The sequence below is a fragment of the Canis lupus genome, chromosome 32, assembly GCF_003254725.2.
Source record: "Canis lupus dingo isolate Sandy chromosome 32, ASM325472v2, whole genome shotgun sequence".
Classification (NCBI taxonomy): domain Eukaryota; kingdom Metazoa; phylum Chordata; class Mammalia; order Carnivora; family Canidae; genus Canis; species Canis lupus.
The window spans coordinates 26,602,298-26,626,924 of NC_064274.1; the positions used below are offsets into that span (position 1 = coordinate 26,602,298).

Genomic DNA, 24,627 nt, shown 5'->3' on the forward strand with positions numbered 1-24,627 from the left:
AAAGAGTCTATTTCCTATTTCCAGGAAAAAGGCATTGAAGTGATGTTTTCTCCCCACCCTTGCCCTACTTGGACCCTTGATTGGAATAATCTTCCTACAGCAGTGAGCCCAAAGGAAGGTGAGGTTTTGGGTTTTTTTCTCCTCTAAATTTTAATCATAATCTAGATGCCTTCTTTAAATCCATCCTCCAATTCTCTAATTCTTTCTTTGGCTTTATCTAATATTCTGATTGTACTATCCATTGAGTTTTCTCCCCTCCCCCCATTATTTCCTTTTTTAAAGTTTTTATTTTAATTCCAGCTTGTTAACATACAGTATTATATGAGTGTCAGGTGTACAATATAGTAATTTAACACTTCCATTCATCACCCTGTGCTCATCACTACAAGTGTACTCCTTAATCCCAATCACCTGTGTAACCCATCCCCAACCTATTTCCCCTCTATAACCATCAGTTCTCTATAATTAAGAGTCTGTTTCTTTTTTTTTTTTAAGACTTATTTATTTATTCATTCAGAGAGAGAGAGAGAGAGAGAGGCAGAGGCACAGGAAGAGGGAGAAGCGGGCTCCATGCAGGAAGCCCGATGCGGGACTCGATCTAGGGTCTCCAAGATCACGCCCTGGGCTACAGGCGGCGCTAAACCGCTGCACCACCAGGGCTTCCCAAGAGTCTGTTTCTTGATTTGTTTCTCTTTCTCTCACTTTTATTTTTTTCCCCTTTGCATGTTTTGTTTCTTAAATTCCCTGTGTGAGTCAAGTTTTCCTTTTATTTTTATTATAAAAATTTCACATACACACATTGTTCAGATTCAACATTTCTCACATTTTCCTACATTTGTTTTATCTATTCCATTTTCTTTCTTTCCTAAAGTATTTTGAAGGAAATTCTAGATAACGTGTCATACTATAAGTACATACATCTAAGAAATATAGCCATCTTAATTGCCATGCCATTATCACACCTAATAAAAATTAAAAATTCCTTGATCTTTTAACAACCAGTACATAATCATTTTCCCCTAATTTTTAAAAATATTGTTTGAAAAGAATATTTCATAGTTTTTAGTTAAATAATTATATTTTTCACTGCTAGAAATTATATTTGGATTATTTTTATAATAACCCTTTCCTTGCTCATGTTTCAATTTTCTTTTTTCATAATTGTTTTAGGCATTGTTATTTTATATTCTGTATCTGTTATTTCTGAAGCTATGTCCATAGAGATCTAATTTTGCAGTTTCTTTTTCTGTTGATTTCATTCCTGGTATTTTATATCCCTATCAGTTTTGTAATTATATATTTTGTATTCATTTTGGGGCTACTTAAAACTGTGGGACTTTTGTGGGGCCTGGGTTAAGAGTACATTTCCATAAAAAGGATTTATATTTGCTTATGCCAGCATCTCAAGGTACTAGAACTTAAGACCAGTTAAAATTATGTTTTAAGCTTAAGATTACTTTAACCTTTTCATTTGGAGCTGAGGTTTAAATAGAAGTTATCTTTTATCATCTTTCTTTGCTATTGAGTAGGACTTTTTTTAATGTATCTTTTCATGGGGAATATAGCTTTTCAAGGTTTCTACTTTCATGTAGTGAAACTAGTTCCAGCTTTACGTACTGCTAGGGATCCAGGACTAGCCTCCTTTCTTTATCTTGCTATTAAAGTTTAGATCCCTATTAGCAAATACCCTTCTGACAGCTGTGGTGTCAGTTCAAGATTATTACCCTACTTTTTAGTTCTTTCCCCTTTGTTAAGGCCCTGTGGGTTTCCCTTACTCTCAGAAATCCATTTGGATAGTCAAAGGATGATTGTTGAGTTTTATATATCATTTTAGGTGTTCTTAGGTAGAGAACATTTTCATTACTCAATGTTCTACTTCTTTAATTGTTCACTTATTCTTTAGTTTTATACCAAGCCAACTATAACTTTTGATTTCCAAATGCTCTTTGAAATTGTTTACCTACTTTTTTCATATTCTTCTCTGTGATGCTTCCTAAGTATTGTCTATATCTCACTAATCAATTCTGTTCAATCAAGGAACTAATTTAGAATTTTTCCAGAATAGAATAAGATTTTGTTGAGCAGTTAAGAACTCTGCCTCAAAGATGTTTTATAAAAACTAAATTAAAAAAAAACCTAAATACATTTTTCAGTCTTTGTTAAATATATGAAACATAGTCACTATTGAATTTCTTAATGTTTTAATTTTAAATATTTTCTGACATTTTGATAATTCTGTATGTTTGTTTTTATTGTCCTTGCAATTGGATTGTTCTGTGTACTCTGGTTATAGTAGATTTTGGACAGGTTAAAACTGTAGTAAATGAAAATCAGATTTTCATTAATATTTATATGTACCAAGAAATGAATACAGAGATTTGTTTTTGTTTTTTGGTTTTTAAACATTTTATTTATTTATTCATGAGAGACACTGGGAGAGAGAGAGGCAGAAACACAGGCAGAGAGAGAGAGGCAGAGACACAGGCAGAGGGAGAAGCAGGCTCCATGCAGGGAGCCCGACATGGGACTCGATCCCAGGACTCCAGGATCACACCCTGGGCCAAAGGCAGGCGCTAAACTGCTGAGCCACCCGGGCTGCCCGAATACAGAGATTTGTAAGTGCCACATGTTTTGCTTTACTCATAATTAATTTCCTATGAAGCCAAAATAATATTTTCAGTTATTAATTGAGCAATCAATTACATCCGCTACCAACTCAGAGCTCTAACATTAAGCATTCATGTCTGGTCGTCTTACTGGTTAGAACTGCATATCTAACAGTCTTTATGGAATATATTACTCATTATATCCCTTTAATTGGATCACCTAGTTTTCATAAATATTATGACAAACAAGGAGCTATAACAGCAGAGCTACATGATTTATTTACGTTTCATTCTCTGTTCTTGGAAGGTTTATATAGTCTGTGTTAAACTAAGGTGGAATTGTTGCATTTTAGATGGTCTGTTTTCAGTTCTGGCAATTTCAATATTGTACAGTAATAGGATCATTGTGAAATGAAATTATACATACAGGTGTGGAGGTCACTATGAAAGTGTTCTCATAATTCGTGTTCTGATATTTTTAGAAGAGATTAAATTGTAATAAGATTTTATTGGTACTAAGTTCATTTGGATTTCACAAAGGCCGACTCCTTATGTGGAATCTGTTGAGTTACATCAAGATTATGGTATGTGTAATAAGAATCATTCTCTTTACTAACAAAGGCTATATTGATCCTCATGATGCAGGCTTATTTCTTAAGCTTGTGTAATCTCCCAACCTCTGTTATTACCCATTTTGCTCTTCACATCTTACATACCATTCCCTGAACTTTTCAGTTTCCCTTATATGACCTATATCTATTATCTCCTGCCTTAACTTTTATTTTTCCTCCCGCCTTATATATTTTCTACCCACTTCCCATTCTGTTGAAGTTATACTCATCTTGTAAGGATCAGTTTAAATGCTGCTTCTTCATTAAGCCTTCTGCATGTGCTATGGAGTCAGCCTGCCTAAGTTTCATACCTGAATTATTGTACTAACTGCTAGAAAATCTATGGCAAGATTCTCGACTTCTCTATGCCTCAATTGCCTCACCTGTAGAATGGGGATAAAATAGTATATACATTAATGAAATTGTTGGTGCATTCAATTAATTATTATATAAAGTAGAATATATTAGGATTAGTCACTCCCTGTCAGCATTCTTCAGTACTTTTCTTATACTTCATTTTCTGTATTTATGATATGCTTCTCTTACACTGTAATTATTTATATGCATGTTTTCCTTCTCTAATAGACTGTGAGCTCCTTATAAAATAGGTACTCAATAATTTTTTATTCAATTCATTTGAATTGAGACTATAGGTCCTTTTTGTTAACTTCCCAAATTTCTGCTTAAACCAGGCAACTTTGAATTCTTTTGTCTCATATAGATTTAATTTACAGGGACACCTGGGTGGCTCACTGTTGAGTGTCTGCCTTTGGCTCAGGGTGTGATCCCGCAATCCTGGGATCGAATCCCACATCAGGCTCCCTGCCTGGAGCCTGCTTCTCCCTTTGCCTATGTCTCTGCCTCTGTCTCTGTGTCTCTCATGAATAAATAAATAAAATCTTAAAAAAAAAAGATTTCATTTACATCATCATTATTACTACTGTCATTATTATTACTATTACCACTGCTAGTACTACTATTGTATTTTATGGACTGTTTGAGAATAAGTTGACTTTATGCTACTTTACCTCCAACAGCTAAACTGCTTTACGAACAAAGACTTTTTTTGGTGCTTTTCTCTTAGCCATAGTACCATTATTGAAATAGGCTATGTAATTTGGTATGTACTATTATCTAGTTCACAGTCCAGCTGATTGTAGTACATTTAATTGTCATGTCACTTTAGTCTTCTTTCATGTGAAAGTTTCTTAGCCTTTATCTTTTACATGGACTGTTTTGAAGAGTTCAGGCCAGTTTTTTTGTAGAACATTCCTCAATTTCGATTTGTCTAGTTTCCTCATGCTTAGATTCAAGTTAATGCATTTTGGCAGGGACATCACCAAAAGGAAGTTGTGGCCTTCTCAGTGCATCATAACAGAAGGCATGTTACATCAGTTTGGGCCTGGTGACGTTAACTTTAATCATTTGGTTAAGGTGGTATCTGCCAGGTATCTCTACTGTAATGTGACTATCTTGCTCTTTTGAATTAATAAGTATTTTATGAGGAGATACTTAAGACTACATAATGCCTTATTTTCGAAATTTCACTCACTACTTTATATTCATTTGATGCTTCTTGCCTGTGATAGTTACAAGATGGTGATTTTTCAGCTCCATCATTCTTCTATATGTATTAGTTGCCATGCTACTGTAAGAACATTTTTCCCATCTATAATCTATGTATCTATTATTATTATTATTGACTCAGGAATTATTTTGTGAAGAATATACCTACTAACTTGAATTCCAGATTGAGTTATTTTCATTTTTAAATGTATATGGTCAAAGTTCTTGTACAGATAGTTGTGATTAAATGGTTCTATATAAGATGAATTATACAAAAGTAAGAAATGAAACATGTAAGTTAATATTAATCATATGCCCTGATAGAAAATCTTCAACCGTCTCCTACTGCATTATATATACATAAAATATATTATACTATATTATATATTATTATATATTATTATTACTTCTGATCTCAAATAACTGTGTAATTTCTCTTCTAATGAACTAGGATAAATACTTGTGAAACTGAGGAGTCCTTTTGTTAAGTCTAGAGACACTTTTGTTCTTCCCTTCTAAATTTTTGTCCTCTGAGTATGAAAGAGAATGATAGAAGACTAAGAATAGAGCTACCCTAAGCCACTCTATGCAATATTTCCCTATAGCTATCTCTATTCTCCAATAGTTTTTAGGTGAGTAGTTCCTATATTAGGAGTTGCTCCTAGCCTAGAATAACCATATCAGTCATATGAGGGGAGGAGTCTCAGAAGTATGACCTTATAGAAGATAAAGGTAACAAGAAGATGATTGTTTCAATTACAATCTGTTTCAAAATCACACTGTCTTAGAAATATGGACCAATTAGGTTTACCCAAGATCTTGGTTTTGCTGTTGAGCTACATGAGAGCATCATCTCCTAAGGAGACTGATGTGAAGGTAGTGCATTACTAAAAACCTTAAACATTACCACTCATTCACCTTCCCATCTCCCCCACCCCACCCAGTGTAGAATATGTACTTACCAGTTTGAGGTAAAAGAAGAAAACTAATGGGAGCTTTTCCGTAGAAGGATATCCTAAGTTCCATCTTTCTAGAGGGCTTTAAGCCCTGTAGATTTTATTTGCTTGAGGTAGATACATATGAATTCTTAGAACAAGAATGACAAACTGATATATTCTAGCTCCTTTTATATAAATCATTGCTGAGTTTATAGTTCTAAGAGAATATATAATTTTTCAATCCTAGTGGATCTTAGTACCAAAATAGTTCTATCAACATTCATATATATTACAAGCATATTTTAAATATATTTATATATTTATTTGCATATTTTATATATTATTATATAATTATATTTATATATAATTTTTATGTACTATATATAATATACATACTATAATGTATTACATAATAGCATATGTAGTATATAATATATAGTATTATGTAGTAATATCATATTTACATATTTAATATCTATTATATATTTATATACTTATATATGTAATATATGTATAATAATATGTAATATAATAATTTAATAATACATAAGATAGACATGATATTCTGATAATATATAATTTTGTAGTTATATACAATATGTAATTATATATTATATAAATATATATAAATATAAATGATTTTAAGTTTTATGATGAAATACCCAATTTTAGGTAAATATCCAGTTTTTTCCCACTTAATTTCTTTTTTTTTTTTAATTTTTATTTATTTATGATAGTCACACACACAGAGAGAGAGGCAGAGACAGGCAGAGGGAGAAGCAGGCTCCATGCACCGGGAGCCCGATGTGGGATTCGATCCCGGGTCTCCAGGATCGCGCCCTGGGCCAAAGGCAGGCGCTAAACCGCTGCGCCACCCAGGGATCCCTCCCACTTAATTTCTATAAAATATTTAGAATTGGAAAGAATGAATTGATCCTTGACATTGGGGAAAAAATATAAAATGGGATAGTGATGTATGGTATAACTAGTAAAATTGGCTTCAATGCAGTCTGTGCTATCACTCCCACCTTTTTTTTTTTTTTTTTTTTTTTTTAAGGTTTTATTTTAGACACAGACACAGAGGCAGAGAGAGACACAGGCAGAGGGAGAAGCAGGTTCCCTGCTTTGGGAGCCTGATATGGAACTTGATCCCAGGAGGATCAACCCCCTTTGTCCATGGCAGAGGCTCAACTGCTAAACCACCCAGGTGTCCCTACCCCCACCCTTTTGCTGTATGCTTCTACAAGCCAGCAGGATCACCTTTCCTTTCTTCTTCTAGTGGAAGTGATTTAGGTAAGGAAGGGAAGAATGTGGTCAAACAAGGTCTTTGGAGAGGATTGGATCCCAGGTGGAGAAAGGAAGGACTAAATAGCCTTTGCCCCTATCTGTGATTCTTAACAAGGTTTTGTTTTGTTTTTGTTTTTGTTTTGTTTTAAGATTTTTATTTATTTATTCATGAGAAACAGAGAGAGAGAGGCAGAGACATAGGCAGAGAGCGAAGCAGGCTTCATGCAGGGAGCCCGATATGGGACTCAATCCTGGGACTCCAGGATCAGGCCCTGGGCCGAAGGCAGACGCTACCATTGAGCCACCCAGGCGTCCCCTTAACAAGGTTCTTAACAACCCCAGGGGACAAGGCAAATAGCATTACTTATTGCTGTTTTTGCCAGATGGCCAGGGAAGCGCAACATTTACCATAACAAAGAACTGTCTCACCCACAAGGCAGGAGTAGTGCCCTCCTTGGGGGAATCTAGAACATAAAAGCTTGTTTTGGGGCCTCTAGAAATTTCATTGTTTTAAGCCATTGCTTTTCAAACAAGGACATCCATCAACATCATTTGGAAAGCTTATTAAAACAGGTTCCTGGGCCCTAACCCAGAGTTTCTCTTACAGGTCTCAGATGGGACCCTAGAATTTGCATTTCTAAGAAGTATTCAACTAATGCTTCTGCTGCTTTGGGGATCACACTGTGGAGTAATTACCATAGGTAACTGATATAGTACATGCATTGGCTACTTAGATGCAACTTTTGCCACCAAAATAAGATGAACAACAAGATTAAAGCTTTCTAAAAATTTTCTTTACAAACTGAAACATGTTTCTGCTTTTTGCATGTATTGTATCAAGTACAAGAGCTTGTACCCACCTCTGAACCATTTGGTGACTATGAAACTTCTACTTTAAGTCAGGTATACTAAATTATACTAGCAAATGTAAATGAAAGTAGCAGTATCTTATAATGTACACAGAAATAACTGTCTCTTTTAAGAGATTTTTTTCTGAAATATTAATCTTAGATTTTTGTATTTTCTACTTCACCACACTAGATAAGACATAATTTGCATATTTCTTTTCTTACTTAAAAAAAAAAGTATTCTCTAGGGAGAAAATGTAAGGATATATATCTCCTAACATTTTTCTTTTATATTGAACAGTTTTAGATTTTAAGGCTATTACATTTTGAACTTTTTGGCATTTAAAATACTAAAAGCACACGAAGAGAATGAGATCAAAGGTTTGATTTTTTTTTTCCTCTTTTCTGGGAAAAAAAAATTCCTAACATAAATGTTTTTCATTTTCCTAAGTTATACTTAACTGTGAAATCCGAAACCTGACCATATTTGACTCAGAACCGTACAAATTTATAACTGTTTTCTCCTCTTTCAAGGGTAAAGTTCTCAACAAGCATTTTGGTGCTTTACCAAAAGTAATACGACTTTTATTTAAACTGCAATTTAATCTGAAACTAAAAGCCTCTAGAAGATAGTACATATAAATATAGACAGAATTTATATGAAATAGTTTATAACAAGGTTGCAAAGAACAAGTTTGTTACTTGCTTTAGTAGTACTTTTTTGAATGAATGCCAAACACTAATGTACAGGTGTAGAGATAGAGAGATAAACTACCTATGTATTATAAGTTACCTAGTATCGATATGAATGATATAGAGCAGACCATGTGTTAAATTCCTTCTTTCTTTTCTTTTCTTTTCTTCTTTTCTTTTCTTTTTTCTTTTCTTTTCTTTTCTTTCTTTTCTTTTTCCTTTCCTTTTTCTCTTTCTCTCTTTCTTTCTTTCTTTCTTTCTTTCTTTCTTTCTTTCTTTCTTTCTTTCACAGAAAGAGTGAGCATGGGAAGTACAGAGGGAGATAATCTTGAGCAGACTCCCCACTGAGCACAGAGCCCCACTCAAGGCTTGATCTCAAAACCCCAAGATCATGATCTTAGCGGAAACCAAGAGTTGGAGGCTTACCAACTGAGCCATCCAGGCACCCCCATCTCCTTTTCTAATAGAAAATTAGAGAAGTCAGCTACAATAAAAGCAGAAGTAATTAAAGTGGGAGAGGTGGGTAAAATTTTACCATGCAAATTCTTCCAATTATTATAGCATTAGACATTTCTTATATAAAAATGGTCTTTTATAGAATACTGATTATATAGAGGTAGTACTGGTGGTAAAAAATATCTTTGTATAGGTTTTAATGAGCAAACATGAATTTTTTAATTGGAAAAAAGGTAATGTGCTATGTTATAATTTTTATTGAAAAGGAAACTAAATATAAAGTAGGGAGAGGCGCATGGGTGGCTCAGTTGGTTAAGCAATTAAGCATCTGCCTTTTGCTCTGGTCAAGATCTCCAGGTCCTGAGACTGAGCCCCACATCAGATTCCCTGCTCAGCGGGGAGTCTGCTTCTCTCTCTCTCCCTGTGCTCCTCCCCAATGCTTGTTCTCTCTGTCTCTCAAATAAATAAATAAAATCTTAAAAAACAAAAAAAGGATTAGAGAAATAGGGGTGCCTTGGTGACCCAGTTATTTAAAGTGTTGAACTCTTGATCTCAGTTCAGGTCTTAATCTCAGGGTCATGAGTTTAAGCCCCACATTGGGCTCCAAGTTGGGCATAGAGCCTACTTAAAAAAAAAAAAAAAAAAGAAAGTGGAGAATTAGTAGAAAGGTATCTTTATTTTTCAATGTTACTTCTTGTGAAATTTCAAAAGGTTTACGGTTTCTTCATGGAAGTGTTCAAAGTTAAAAAAAAAAGAACCATATACAATACAGAATTTTATTATAATTATATAGTAATAATACATTGAGTTTTATTTAAGCCTTTTTTATTTGAACCTTTAAAAAAATAAACCTTTTAAAATTTCACATGAAGTAGTACTTAAAATAATTTGATCCAATTCTCCTCAAATTATCTACAGGTTTAACATAATTTTAATTGAAATCCCAACAAGATCTTTTTGTAGATATAGACAAGCTTATTCTAAATTTTATATGGAAAAGAGAATGTGAAAAAGAATAGTAGAGAAAATCACTCTCCTCAATGTTAAGATTTACTGTGTGGCTACAGTAATTAGAGATATACGCATATAGATTATTGGAAAAAATGGGGAGCCTACAAAAAGATATAAAAGCAACTCAGTGGAGGAAGGATAGTCTTTTCAATAAATGTTTTTGGATCAATTGGACATCCCCAGGCAAAGAAAAAGAATATCTAAGTATGAAAGTCAACTCAAAATGAACCAAGGATTCAAATTTAAGATTTTGAACTATAAAACTTTAGAAGAAAATGTAAAATTTTTTTTCTTTTCTTTTTTTTTTTTTTTTAGAGCTTTGGGACTGGGGATAGAAAAATTGCTCTTACACATGACACCAAAAGCACAATTTATAAAAAAAATTTTTTGATAAATGGGACTTCATTAAAATTAAAAATGTTTGCTCTGCCAAAAACTCTGTTAAAAGCATAATAAAACAAGCTGAAGACTAGAAGAAAATATTTGCAAACTACAAATATAAACAAATCTGACACAGAACTTGGATCTGGAATATGCAAAGAACTCTCAAAACTTGACAGTAAAAAACAAAAAATTCTTTTTTTAGAGAATTAGAAAATGGGCTGAAGAGGATGAAGAGGCATTTTACCAAAAAGAATATACAGTTGGCACATATGCACATGAGATATCATTTTACATCTATCAGAATGGCTAACATAAGAAAATAATAACAACAGCTCCAAATGTTGAGGAGGGAATAGAGAAACAATCATTCAAGCATTGTTGGTAGGACTGTAAAATGATAAACCCCTCTGGAAAATAGTTTGGCACTTTCTTACAAAACTACTCATACAGTTACCACAAAACTCAGCAATTACACTGTTGGGCATTTATCCCAAAGAAATGAAAACTTATATTCATATAAAAACCTGCATATGAATATTCATAGCAACTTTATTCTTAATAGCCCCAAACTGGAAGCAACCCAAGTGTTTCTTCAGTGGATGGGTGATTAAACGAATCCCAATTAGTCCATACCATAGACTATCACTCAGCAATAGAAAGGGATGGACTATCGATACCTGTAACAACCTGAATGAATCTCAAGGACATTATGATTAATGAAAAAGCCCATCTCAAAGGCATTTATTTAATGTTCTCAAAATAATAAAACTAGGGAGATGAAGAGCAGATCAATGGTTGGTAGGGAACAGGGATTGGCATGGCACAATGCTACCTGTAAAGGGAGTTCCCTTATGATAAGGTGGTTATTTCAATATATACACTAGATCAAATTTCATAAAACTGTACATACACTCACAAATGAATGCATATAAAAACTGAGCAAAGTCTGTAGTTAATAGTATTTAATAACAATAATTTCCTAGTTTTGATATTCTACTACAATTATATAAAACGTCACCATTGGGGAAGCTGGGTGAAATGTTCACAGGACTCTATGCACTATTTTTGCAACTTCCTGTGAGTCTATAATTATTTTTTTAAAGATTATATTTATTCACGAGGGAGAAAGAGAGAGAGAGGCAAAGACACAGGCAGAGGGAGAAGCAGGCCCCATGCAGGGAGCCTGACATGGGACTCGATCCCGGAGTCTCCAGGATCATGCCCTGGGCTGAAGGCGGCGCTAAACCGCTGAGCCACCTGGGCTGCCCAGTCTATAATTATTTTAAAATAAAAAGTTAAAAATATAATTTAAGTAAAAATATTAGAAAAAAATCAAGAAATAAAGAATAGTGAAATACTTCTTAGCTCATCTTTTTCAAAAATATTAGAAAGCTTCTGGAGATCATTTAAATCAAATGATAGTTTGATGAAAGGCTCAAACTACAAAGATATCTTGATGTATTTCCTTTATAATGAATGGTAACAAAATGCCAATATACACAGATAAATATTGACTTTACTTTGGCAGTCCATTTCACAGGCTGCTATTCTCAAGCTCTGAGAAAAATGGAGAAAGCCAAATTGACGTAGCATAATTTGAGTTTTTTTTAATACCAATATTACTTCAAAATAGTGATTAGTATGGTCTAGGAATAGCTCAAGTATTAATCCTGGCTGAGTTTGCATTAGGGTACCTGCTTGTGCCACCAGAAAACCTAATGGTTCTTTGAGGATGTCTTCTTGTCATATTAGTTATACCGATATGGATGTTACCTTTATGAGAGAGGTAGAGAAAGTTCTTTCATACTGAAAGCTTAGCAGTATCCAATTTCAATTATACATTTGCATTTCAAAGTACTGAAAAATGGGACTGAGTATTTTGTTTTGACTGTCAAAATGGTTGAGTAAGTTTTATTTTGAACTTTAAATCAGTTCAGTCACATGTGGAAATGACATAGTTGTATAACATTGTACTACTAACTAAATCGTCTGGAACCACTTTGTATAAACAAGGCCTGAAAAAGAGTAGCAGGATTAAATTCAGGTTTTATTACTTCAACATCCTCAACAAAAATAAGTACAGGGCCAGTACCTACCGTAGAAGTAGTGATTCTTTAGCTATGGTAACAGTGATAAAATGTGTTCATAGCTTTGGTACCTTAAATTCACATTGCATCAAGCTCACTGGTCTTTTTTTTTTTTTAATCTTTTTTTCTTTTTATGTTTTTAAACCATGAAACCAAATTGTCTTCTTAGGAAAATACAGTACTTTTTTTTTTTTTTTTTAAGTGTATTTAACTGTGGCATGTGATTAAAGAAAAAAAAAAGTTTAAAAAGTCTTTTTTTCTCTTGGAATTAGATTTGCTGTAATTCTTCCCAGTATTATGTTTTGCTTTGTTCTATTCTCTAGGGTTAGACTTCAAGAACCCTATTTATAGACCATGTTTTTAAGTACTTTGCAAGCAGACTCCATGATGACTGATTACCAAGAAAGATTTTAATGGCCAGTTTATCTAGAATGCTAGCATGGATTACATAGAATCTTCTAAGAATGTTGCTTTTAAAAATAAAATAAAAGTATTTGACATGAAGACATATCTGTGTGATTAAACAAATTTATCTGAATTTAAATTGATTCGGTCATATGTAGAGTGTAAAAATTACTTAGAAACTTTTTTGTCTATATACAAATGAACAAACTTAGAAACTTTTTTGTCTCTATACAAATGAACAAATTGAGAATTTATTGAATAATCGAGGAGATTTGTGTCCATTCCTGACTCCACTAAGTCATTTGTAATAGCCCTAGGCAAGTTTGAAAGTTATCATGGTTTGTTTTAGGAATATTATAATTCACTAATAAGAAACCTCAAATTACCTATTCCAGTGAATATTTTTAAAAATTAATATGTCTCAGAGATTGAATAGTTATTTCTGAAAACCAGTACCCAGCAATCTCTTCAGTTGCAACATAAACTGAAGTTGGAGTGGGACCATTGTAACTTAGGAAGACCTTTCTGGTAAACAGACCCCGAGTACTTTACTAGTCCTGTGTTTCCAAAAGCAACTGAGTCTCTTAGGGATGGAGATGTGTACTCATTTCAAGGAAGACTTTTCCTAAGAATTTCTTTCAGTTTTTTTCTTTTAGAGTTTTTCCAGTAATCACTGATAATGGGTACTATAATGATAGGCTTTGATATTTTAGAACAAGGCAGATTTGGGTGAAACTTCGCAGGAATTTTGCATTGTTATTGTTATTAATGGGTGAACTTTCAATAAGTGCCCGTTTAAAGTGGAGTAAAACTTACTGTTGGTGTCATCTAGAAGCAATGAAGAATAGGGAAGAATCTTTGCCACAAAACAAAGATACCTGCAATATTTTGTTTCATTGTTTTACATCATTTCTAATGAAAAATGAACAAGCAACCCAAAACACAGTTATATGCAGTCATATGTAAACTTGATCTATATAACTAATCTGAAATCACTGACTTCTGTTTATAAATAATGTAAAACTAGCTCTGTATTAAGACTATTATATACATTTGCAAAAAGCTATTTCCACGTAAAATTTAGTTTCTGGATTGCCTTTCTAGACTTTATTTGAATATTTCACACTAAGTAACTTAGTTTGTAAGCTTAAAAATTCTTAATATTGCTTAACTTTAAAGAATTATGTTTTGAAAAGTATAAATGTTTATAATTGCATTTAAGAGACAAAGAGAAAACAAATGTGGATCCTTATTTTTCTGCTGATGGAAACTAATTAGTATTATTCATTTCAGCTTAAATTGGCATTCTCTGTGCTAGTCCCAGACATTTATGATTAAAATCAGCTCGACGACACAATGAACTATTTTTTCCTGCACTTGAAACCATTTCTTCTCAGTGCACAAACCCATTCATTATTTTTATTTAATTAGGTCTAATTCACATTGGAGAGATACCTGAAGCAAGGAATTTCCCTAATAGCTATGCATTCACAATAGCTCACAGGCTTTGCAATAATATAATTATTCAAGATCGAATCATCAGAAGAATTAAAAGAAATTATCCTTAACCATAGGATAAAAGTGTGGTCATAAATAGAAAACTATCATTATTTAAATGGGATCAGTATGTAGTATTGGTAGTCAATAGTTTAATGTTTCTAGATGTGAATTCTATGTACTTATTTGTGGAAAATTTTAAATTAGTTTTTATATTGAAGCCAATGACTAACTACATTAGAAATTTGACTGTATACATGTAAGTGCAAACTTTTATGCTTCCTAAGACAAGAAAATATCTAGGAATTTTTGCATATGATTACATAATAAATATTTTATAAAACTAGGTTAAAGAAGTCACTTCCCAAGACAACTCTTTTTTTTTTTTTTTTTAGAGATTTACTTATTTATTAGAGAAAGAGTGTGCATGACAGGGTAGGGACAAAAGAAGAGAGAAACTCAAGCAAACTCATCACTGAGTGCAGAGCCTGACTCAGAGCTGGATCTCAGGACTCTGAGATCACTACCTGAGCCCAAACCAAGAGTCAGACGCTTAACCGACTGCACCACCCAGACACCCCTGGACAATTCCTTATCTTAAAAACAAGTTCTATGATGGTTTTACTCTGACTTGTCTGCTGCAGTGAGAATACAAAACTGTTTTCGTGGCAATGTGCACATTTAACAAACTAGACATAAGAAACTATTTGTCGGGTTTTTTGAGGAGGAAAGATGAGATAGAGCCAAATTATATACATATATTTTAACAATGTTATTGACTAAATACTTCCATGCCCTTGGGGATATATTCACACTTAATTTTTTCTAGCAAAATAGGGAAAGAAAAGAAAGCCAGGTTGCCAAAGGCAGTATTAAAGAAAATTACTTAGAAAATTGTTTTCTAGTCATGCCTATCTGCTTTCATCTAGTCTAGGTTTACTGTAAAATTCAGTAATTGTTGGATTAATCAGACTATGATCTAAACAAAAAGGTGTTTTTAAATTATTTTCTTTGTTTACAAAATAAATGCCTTTGACAAATTTCTTTCAAATGACCTTAACTCATTAAAGTAATATTCAAATTTATACACCTACTTTTCATTAGTTCTTAGATTGTGTTTTACACCCTTGAACCTACCTTTTCTTTTTTTCTTTTTCTTTTTTTTTTTTTAAGAGAGAGTGAATGAGGGAGAGGCAGAAGGATACAGAATTTTCAGCAGGTTCCATGCCCAGAGTGGAGCCTGTGGGCTGGATCTCACAACCCTGAGACCATGACCTGAGCCGAAATCAGGAGTTAGATGCTTAACCAACTGTGCCACCCAGGCACCCCTCTTAATCACGTTTCTTAGAAAGCAATTGTATTGTCCTTTCCCAATAGGAGAAGATAGGCACATTCAAATTGGGATCATTTAGTGACAACTTATAGGTAGAGAGATTAATTACCAAGTTATAGGCAGGGTATCTGGACCATAAAGAGAAAGGGCAGAAGCTGGGGGTTAGAAGCTACAGAGCTGTTTCCACCTCTAGGCCTGGAGAGGAAGCAGAGGAGAAGTCCCATACAGTAAGTTCCTTGAACAGCTAGTTGCTGTCTTCCTCAAATAGACTGAGCTCCCTTAGGGTGCAGAGCAGATATTCGTGTTTCTAACTCTTATGTCTAGCTGAGTGACGAGCACAAAGAAGACAGATATGTAATGAACACTTGAGTGCAATAATGAGAGGCATTTGGGATTGAAAATATATTACTGAATCTAACCAATGAGTGTCCTCAGAGGAAGAAAACGATAAATTAAAATCCTAAGATCTGATTTTTAAAATCTTAACTGAAAGTAACAACAATGTCTGCAAACATTTATGTCAACTCAGCACATAAATGGAGATTTTTTTTTCATTATTACCATGTGAACTCATGTTTTTTTTAATGGAATGGTTATTGAAATAACATCAGACTAATCATCAAAACCAGTGTTTTCGGGCAGCCTGGGTGGCTCAACGGTTTAGCTCTGCCTTCAGCCCAGGTTGTGATCTTGGAGATCTGGGATCGAGTCCCACGTTGGGCTCCCTGCATGGAGCCTGCTTCTGTCTCTGCCTCTCTCTCTCTCTCTCTCTCTCCCCCCCCCCATTCTCTCTCTCTCTCGCTCTATGTCTCTCATGAATAAATTAAAACAACAACAACAACAAAACCAGTGTTTTGAGATAACTCAGTCTTGGAATAGTGCCACCAGCCAACAGAGCATGAGAGTTTTTGCACATCTCTTCAGTGGGCCATCTTGCTGGGCCTAGGAAGAGATAGGAAACATATGTGTTCACTACCTTCAGAGTATGGAGACTGGTTCAGCAAACTGTGTGATGCAACCTAATAATTTAGCCAGTTAACAGCACTAGCATTTTGCTAAGATATGAAAAAAAAAAAAAAAGTAAAGAAGGGAGAATTCAGGTACAAAATTACAGTGAATTCTAAGTCAGTAAGGGTTGCCTCAAAAGATAATAGCCTCCTAATATTATACTTTGAGAATCTGCTTCAGCAGCAGGGTTTCCTATTTGGAAGCCCATCGAAGAAGATGATAACTCCAATAAATCTATATTGTTCTGTAATGTCACGTAGAAGTTTCTTTTTAAGGAAAACAGATTTAAAAGCATTATTTTTTTCTTAATCCCTTATTTTCCATGCGACTTTGATCTTACCAGCTAGATTTTGCCAACTATATTACATTTAGGAACATAATTTCTGTGGTTGTTAAGGGATTACTGAATTGGAAAGACTGAAACAGTAGGTGTAATAAAAGACCAGAAAGGAAGGGTATTGATTTTTGGTTGGAAAAGATTTCAAGCAAGTCAAACGGATCTTGAATTTGGCCTTGAAAACAGAGTAAACTTTAGATTAGAAGAAAGAAGAATGTAAAGGATTTTAGTGAGAGAGAAGAGCATTAACAAGACTAAGGAGATAGGTGTGGAAAGGGAATTTCAAGTGAATGTCAGATAACTAGTTTTATAAAATAATGCCAACTATGGATTAATCGGTAAGGTGGGATCAGCTCACTGAGAACCTTCAATGTCATAATCTATGCTTTTTTGTTTTTCTATAATAAAGATCAAGTTTTGTAGGTGTTATTGTGAGTGTGGTGGGCAGGGAAGGGTGGAGATGTTAAGGATATGGTTTTCTTTTGATTTCAAAAACATTTTCCAGGGGCGCCTGGGTGGCTCAGTCGGTTAAGCGTCTGCATTCAGTTCGGTCATGATCCTGGAGTCCTGGATTGAGCTGGCACCGTACTCCCTGCTCAGTGGGGAGTCTGCTTCTCCCTCTCCCTTTGCCCTCCCCTGCATTCGTGTTCTCTCTCTCTCTCTCTCTTTCTCAAATAATCTTTAAAGAAAACCATTTTCCATTGTTTAAGAACTCTTCATAAGAACAGATAACAACTAACAATTTTATGTATACCTTTATACACATTTACGTGTTCTTTCCTAAAAGTGAACTTTCCAGAGAGAACAGAGACATTGGTACTGATAAAATCTCTTAGTTTTCTGACTCCAAGTGCCATATGAGTCATGGGAAACCAGTCAGTGCTTCTCTATTTAAATAGCCGAATAGATCACCTTTCCTTGAGAGCAGGCTATAGTATATTTACTGTATTTATTGAATATAAAGTACAGTTTGACCTCTTGATTCTGCAGTCTTTTGTTTAACTTGCTTGTTGTCTTTCACCAAAGGGCTTTTTTATGGACCTCTCTTTGACCACCATTTTGGTCAGAATATATTAAAAACCTGGTATTTTAATGCAGCTTACTGCTAACTGGCTTATCTTGCCATTTGCTTTTGGAGTGTAGCAATGTGGGCATAACACCATGGGAAGAAACTTGACCAAAAGCACATCGAGAGATTTCTACTTATTACTTTTGTCAAGTGTTCATTAGCCTCTTTGCATGCCTTAAATCTAAGTGACCTTCTGTGTCTGTGTGCTTTATTGCCCTCAATTAAACCTGCTTGAATTTGAAAATTCTATTTCTGCAGTTGCTCTTTATTTGCACATTACTGACAGACCTCATTTATTCCTGTCAGGGAGGGACTGGGTGGTACTGAGTGTCCCTAGCCCCACTTTCCTGGAGGGAGAAAAATCCCCAGAGGTTCTGAGTAAGACAGGAACACGTTCTTTTGCTTTGTTGTCAGATAAAGGAAATGTCTTTGCCTTCAGTCCCTGAGGCCAGATTTCAGGTGTTTTCCCAAAGGAACTTCTCATACTGGAAAATAGTCCTCCCCTGAATAATTTTTATCACCTAATAAATGATTCAGATTGATACTGTCAGCACTGTGGTGGGCACCTGACTGAAGGGGACATATGAGTGGCAGCTCATAGCAATAGGTTACGTATTTCGGCCGTCAAGCTGAGATCCTAGATAAATCTGTTCTAACTCACTTAGATTCCCCTCACCTGCTTTTTAAGGATATTCTTAGCATTCACTTATACCATGCCAAACTATAGTTTATTTGGAATTAGTTGCTTTTTCTAGGGCAATTAACACATCAGAAAAAGAGATCAACACTGAAACAGATGGAAAATGATTCCTGAGTGGGTAGGTGTAAGTGGATGCAGTTTCGTAACTGACCTGGCTAATATGTCTGACCTATTACTTCAAGGAAAGTAGTAGCAGGTGTTGATATTTTTCCAGACATCAGTTTGGTCATGTTTGGTAGGATATGCTTAGTGCAGTGTGAAATTGACATTTCAGAGCTCCAGGTTGCCATTTACAGTGACCGGTTTCTATTGATGAACTTTTGCTTTTTTTACTTACGAGCCCACCTAAGCTTTTAAAAATTGATTCTCAGTTTTAAATTGATTCATACCTTTATTTCGCATGAGATTATTTGAATTTGCCTGCATATCTTTACTTTTAAGTGTAATATCTATTGAGGAACACTTCCATTTCACTCTTTCCTGTGTGTTTCTAAGTAAAAAGAAATTTTACAGTTTGAAAGATCCATTAGTTAAGAGTAGCCTTAATTCATCCCAGAGAATCACAATCTATTTTTTTTTTAAGATTTTATTTATTTATTCATGAGAGACACAGAGAGAGGCAAGAGACACAGGCAGAGGGAGGAGAAGGAGGCTCCATTCAGGAGCCTGATGCAGGACTTGATCCCAGAACTCCAGGATCACATGCTAAGCCGAAGGCAGACTGCTCAACCACTGAGCCACCCAGGCGTCCCACAATCTATTTCATTATATATATATATATATATATATATATATATACTAAAGTTAAGCGAGTTAAAGAATAACTGCTGAATATTTTGCATGACAACTCCCTTGCTTACATAATGAACAAGACAAACTAAAAAATGTTGGTACCTTATCAAACCTGTCACAATTTCTTCTTTTATTATAGAAGACTCCTCAACTTGGAAATTTCACATAAGTAGATCAGAATTTAAGAATACAGAGGATATTAAGATTCTTCCTAAAAATTTATTTTATGTGAAGCCTTGCATTGTTAGTCACCATAAAAAACATCTCTATAAGGATGAAGCAAAACAGAAATAAGGAAAAGAGAATAATTATACTTCAGGATGAGTTGAACATTTTTCTTCTCAGCTTTTACTTACATCTTTTTAAAAACATGTTGTTATAAAGTACTCTGTGTGCAAGACACTGTCTTAATATTATCTCATATAAACCATATAGCAACTCAGTGCTGTATTATTATCCTGCACTTACAGATGAAAAAATTTAGGTACAAAGAAATTAGGTTATTTGCAAAGGGCCCCACAGCTAGCAAAATGTAGAGCTGGGATTTAAAGCCAAATTGTGATTTAAAGCATGGCCTCTGGAGCCAGGCTGTTTTAACTGGGAACTCTATGCTGCTCGGTCTGTGTTTGCAAGTAAGAGACTGCATACCAATTTTCAGTGTTCTCCTATATCATGCATTTTATCATGCTTTACCAAAGGCACTATTATAAGCATAAGTTATTTTGGTATTATTAGAAATATGAAGGATACATCCGAGATGTACCAGAGAATTATACATTGCATTAAGATTTAGAATCAAAGTTGCATCTTTCTGAGTTTGCTGACCACATTTCTCCCATTTCCAGCCATTCAAAGGTTTTGATATTGAATCAAAATATTTGTTTATATGTTTATATGTTTATATGTTAAACTTATATGTTTATTTGCAATGAAAAAGTACAAGTTTTATAGAAAAATAAACTATTGATGTTTCGAAAGTAAAAAAGCAAATTTTTAATATTTTTAAAATACTTATGCTGCTGTCACATATCCAACTTAGATGTGCTAAATGTAATCTTGTACAACTGCTAATTTATGCTGTAGAACATCTGTCCAGTTGATAATTCTTATTTTTAACTGTGTAATAATTTGTTCATTTGTGAGTGGTTATCACAGGGTGAGAGAAAGACAGTGTTTATCATTAGTGTTATAAGTCTCCTTAAGCTGCCATAACAAAATACTACAGACTGGGTGGCTTTAATAACATTTATATTCTCACATTTCTGGACACTAGAAGTCTAAGATCAAGGTTCCCAAAGAGTTGTTTTCTGGCGAGGCCTCTTTTTCTGGAGTGTAGACAGCCTCCTCACTGTGTTGTCACTTGGCCCTTCCTCTGTATTTACACTTCTAGAGTCTCTTCCTCTTCTGATATGGACACCAGTCCTATCAGATTAGAGCCCCACTTTATGGCCTTACTTAACCTTAATTATAATTTAAAGGCCCTTTCTCCAAGTACAGTCACATGGGGGTTAAACCTTCAGCATATGAATTTTGAGAGGATACAACTCAAAACAACATATAGCATCAGTAGTATCGGTGATCTGCCAGGTTCTACTAATCATATTTCTTAATTTTAACATATTCTTCTTTAACTTAGCCCACTGAAATTGTGAGCTGTTTTGTAATCACTTCATATCTTCTAGGATTAGGGAAAGGATATACTATTGTGGTAGCTTTCAAAAATTTTACTTGACCTACATATAGAAATAGATTGCATAGGAGGCACCTGGGTGGCTCAGTTGTTTTAAGCGTCTGACTCTTGGTTTCGGCTCAGGTCATGATCTCATGGTTGTGGGATGGATCTTAATGTCGGGTTCTGTTCTCAGTGAGGAGTCTGCTTCATATTCTCTCTATTTTCCCCACTCACTCACTCACTCACTCTCTCTCGCAAGTAAATAAATAAAATCTTAAAAAAAAAAAAAAAAAAGAGGGACGCCTGGGTGGCTCAGCGGTTCAGTGTCTGCCTTTGGCTCAGGACATGATCCTGGAGTGCGGAATCAAGTCCCACATCGGGCTCCCTGCATGGAGCCTGCTTCTCCCCTCTGCCTGTGTCTCTGCCTCTCTCTCTCTCTCTCTCTCTCTCTCTCTCTGTGTGTGTGTGTGTGTGTGTCTCATGAATAAATAAAATCTTTAAAAAAAAAAAAAACAGATTGCCCACCACAAACCAATTCACTTGTACCCATATAATTACATATACATATGTACTATATTAACTGAAATGAGTTTATGTTACAAATCTCACCCTCTTATAAGCAATGCACCATGATATTTTCTATTCTTTTCCATTCTTATGTTCTTTCATTAATTTTTTTTAAATAATGCTCATGACCCATTCAATTGCTACAACCCCGTAAATTGACTTATGGGTTGCTACCAACAACTTGAAAAATTATTTAAGTAAGAACTCTTGTTTGACCAGTATTCTCTCTAAAGGTGGCATATTGTTGAGTGTGCATTCCTAATAACTTACTTAGCATGTAACCACATAGTATATTTTTAACAAAGAGTTTGGCTATGCAGTTGTTGGCCACTCCCAAGGACTCAGTGGCTAGAAGAAAATTCACTAGGAAGTGTAACCTTTCATTTGGAGAATAACCTAGTTTCTTTCAAATCTTGAAACAGATCAAATAAGAGAGCCAGGAGCTTCCTACATTGGTGGTGTTGGCCCTTGAAAGCCAGATTCTTGTAAGGATCAGGTGTAAATGCACAGGATAGGGCAGCCCGGGTGGCTCAGAGGTTTAGCCGAGCCTTCAGCCGAGGGTCTGACCCTGGAGACCCAGGATCGAGTCCCATGTCGGGCTCCCTGCATGGAGCCTGCTTCTCCCTCTGCCTGTGCCTCTGCCTCTCTCTCTCTCTCTCTCTCTCTCTCTCTGTGTCTCTAATGAATAAATAAAATCTTTTAAAAAACTAATGCACAGGATATAAGCATTTAACAAATATCTTGATATAATCATTGTCATCAACCATCTGTATCCCTTTTACATTAATTAGAGATACTGTTTTATTCAAAGTCCTTTCAGAAGATAGAAACCATTCCAAGTATTTTGTACAGGGGTAATTTAATACAAGGTGTTAATTGCATGGGTGGTAAAAGGTCTAGAAGCCAAACCACAGGGTGGTGACTTGTTCTAGCAACAGCAGGAAGTTGCTGGAAGAGACCGTGTTACTAGAACCCAGGGTCTGGGGTCACCTGGCAAAAGCTAGAACCATGGAGAGAAGGATTGCCTGGGTGAGTTAAAGCTACAAAGATTACGACCAAAGTAGAGAAGAGAGAAAAGAAATACTTGGGCTCTCTTTTCCTTGTACCATCTGGTCTTCTGCAAATACCATTCATTGGTCAAAATTGCTGGAAGCCAGCCAGAGAGCAGGTGAAAGAAATATGATTCCCTACCATACAGATCAGAGCCAAGGGAGGGAATGGATCTCAGGCAAAATAATCAAATGACTGGCACAGATACCAAGACTAATCTGTTTATTCTTATTTGATTGATTTCATTTTATTCATTATACCCATGTAATGATTTACAATTGTAAATCACATTCATGTCTATAGATTCATAGATTGAGTTTTAGGTTTTTAGAAAACCCACCTTTCTCTCTTGTGTTCTCATTGAATAGATATTCCATGATTTATTTAACTTTTTTTTTCTTGTTGAACATTTGATATTTTGCTATTATAAATTACTCTGCAGGGACGTCTGGGTGACTCAGTGGTTGAGTGTCTGCCTTTGGCTCAGGTCATCATTCTGGAGTCCTGGGATCAAGTCCCGCATCAGGCTCCCTCTGAGCCTACTTCTCCCTCTGCCTGTGTCTCTGCCTCTGTGTATCTCTAATAAAAATCTTTAAAAAATAAATAAATAGGGCAGCCTGGTGGCTCAGCGGTTTAGCGCCGCCTTCAGCCCAGGGCCTGGTCCTGCAGACCTGGAATCGAGTCCCATGTTGGGCTCCCTGCAGGGAGCCTGCTTCTCCCTCTGCCTATGTCTCTGCCTCTCTCTCTCTCTCTCTCTGTGTGTGTGTGTGTGTGTGTTTGTCTCTCGAAAGACAATCTTTAAAGAAAAATAAATAAATAAATAAATAAATAAATAAATAAATAAATAAATAAATAAATAACTCTGCAGTAACTATGTTCATGCATATGCCCTTTCTCCCATATTGTTTTAACTATTATTTTAAAAGTTATATACCCAGAAAATGAATTACTGTGCCAAATGCATGAACAGATTTATGACTCTTCTTATTTATTACCAGTTTGCTTTTCTACAGCATTATTCCAGTGTATCAACACCAACATACGATAGAACCAATTTTAGTGACTTGTCTACATTAGAATAGGGTCATTAAAAGAATCTTATTGCCCAATTTAATTGGTGATTAATGGCACTGGGTTTTAGTGGTTGGCTCTGATTACTAGGTTGTTTAATACACTTTTCACATGTTTATTAACTAGTGGTATTTTTTTTAAGATTTTATTTATTTATTCATGAGAGACACAGAGAGAGAGAGAGAGAGGCAGAGACACAGGCAGAGGGAGAAGCAGGCTCCATGCAGGGAGCCCAACGTGGGACTCGATCTCGGGTCCCCAGGATCACGCCCTGGGCACTTAAACCACTGAGCCACTGGGGCTGCCCTAACCAGAGGTATTTATTCTTGCATATTCTTCTAACAAGCTTTCATAGACTAGGAGTAAAGAAACCAGAAAACAATTTAACATCAAAACAAAATGAAACAAAACAAAAGCTACAAGCCTTGTTTCCATCTTTAAGTCATGTAGCCTAGTTGATAGACTAGAAAAAAACATTCTGAAAGGTCCTTTAAAGACTCTTCCCTAAAACATCCAGCCTGACTGGTTCCCTTAGTAGTTCACAATTACAGCATCCTTTGTTTCTTTTCTTTATCTTTAGGACTGGGGATTGGGAAGTGGTCCCTCTTTCAAAAACTAAGCAGTTAATTGCTTGAAGTC

The 24,627-nt window shown here is 35.0% G+C and overlaps 1 protein-coding gene across 1 annotated transcript in view; it reads left to right on the top strand.

Annotated features, from left to right (window-relative positions):
• GSTCD (glutathione S-transferase C-terminal domain containing) overlaps positions 1-24,627 on the top strand; it is a 124,910-nt gene that overhangs the window by 22,561 nt on the left and 77,722 nt on the right. Inside the window, 1 exon segment of the mRNA XM_025465806.3 lies at positions 25-118. Within this exon segment, the coding sequence (XP_025321591.2) occupies positions 25-118 (94 nt within the window).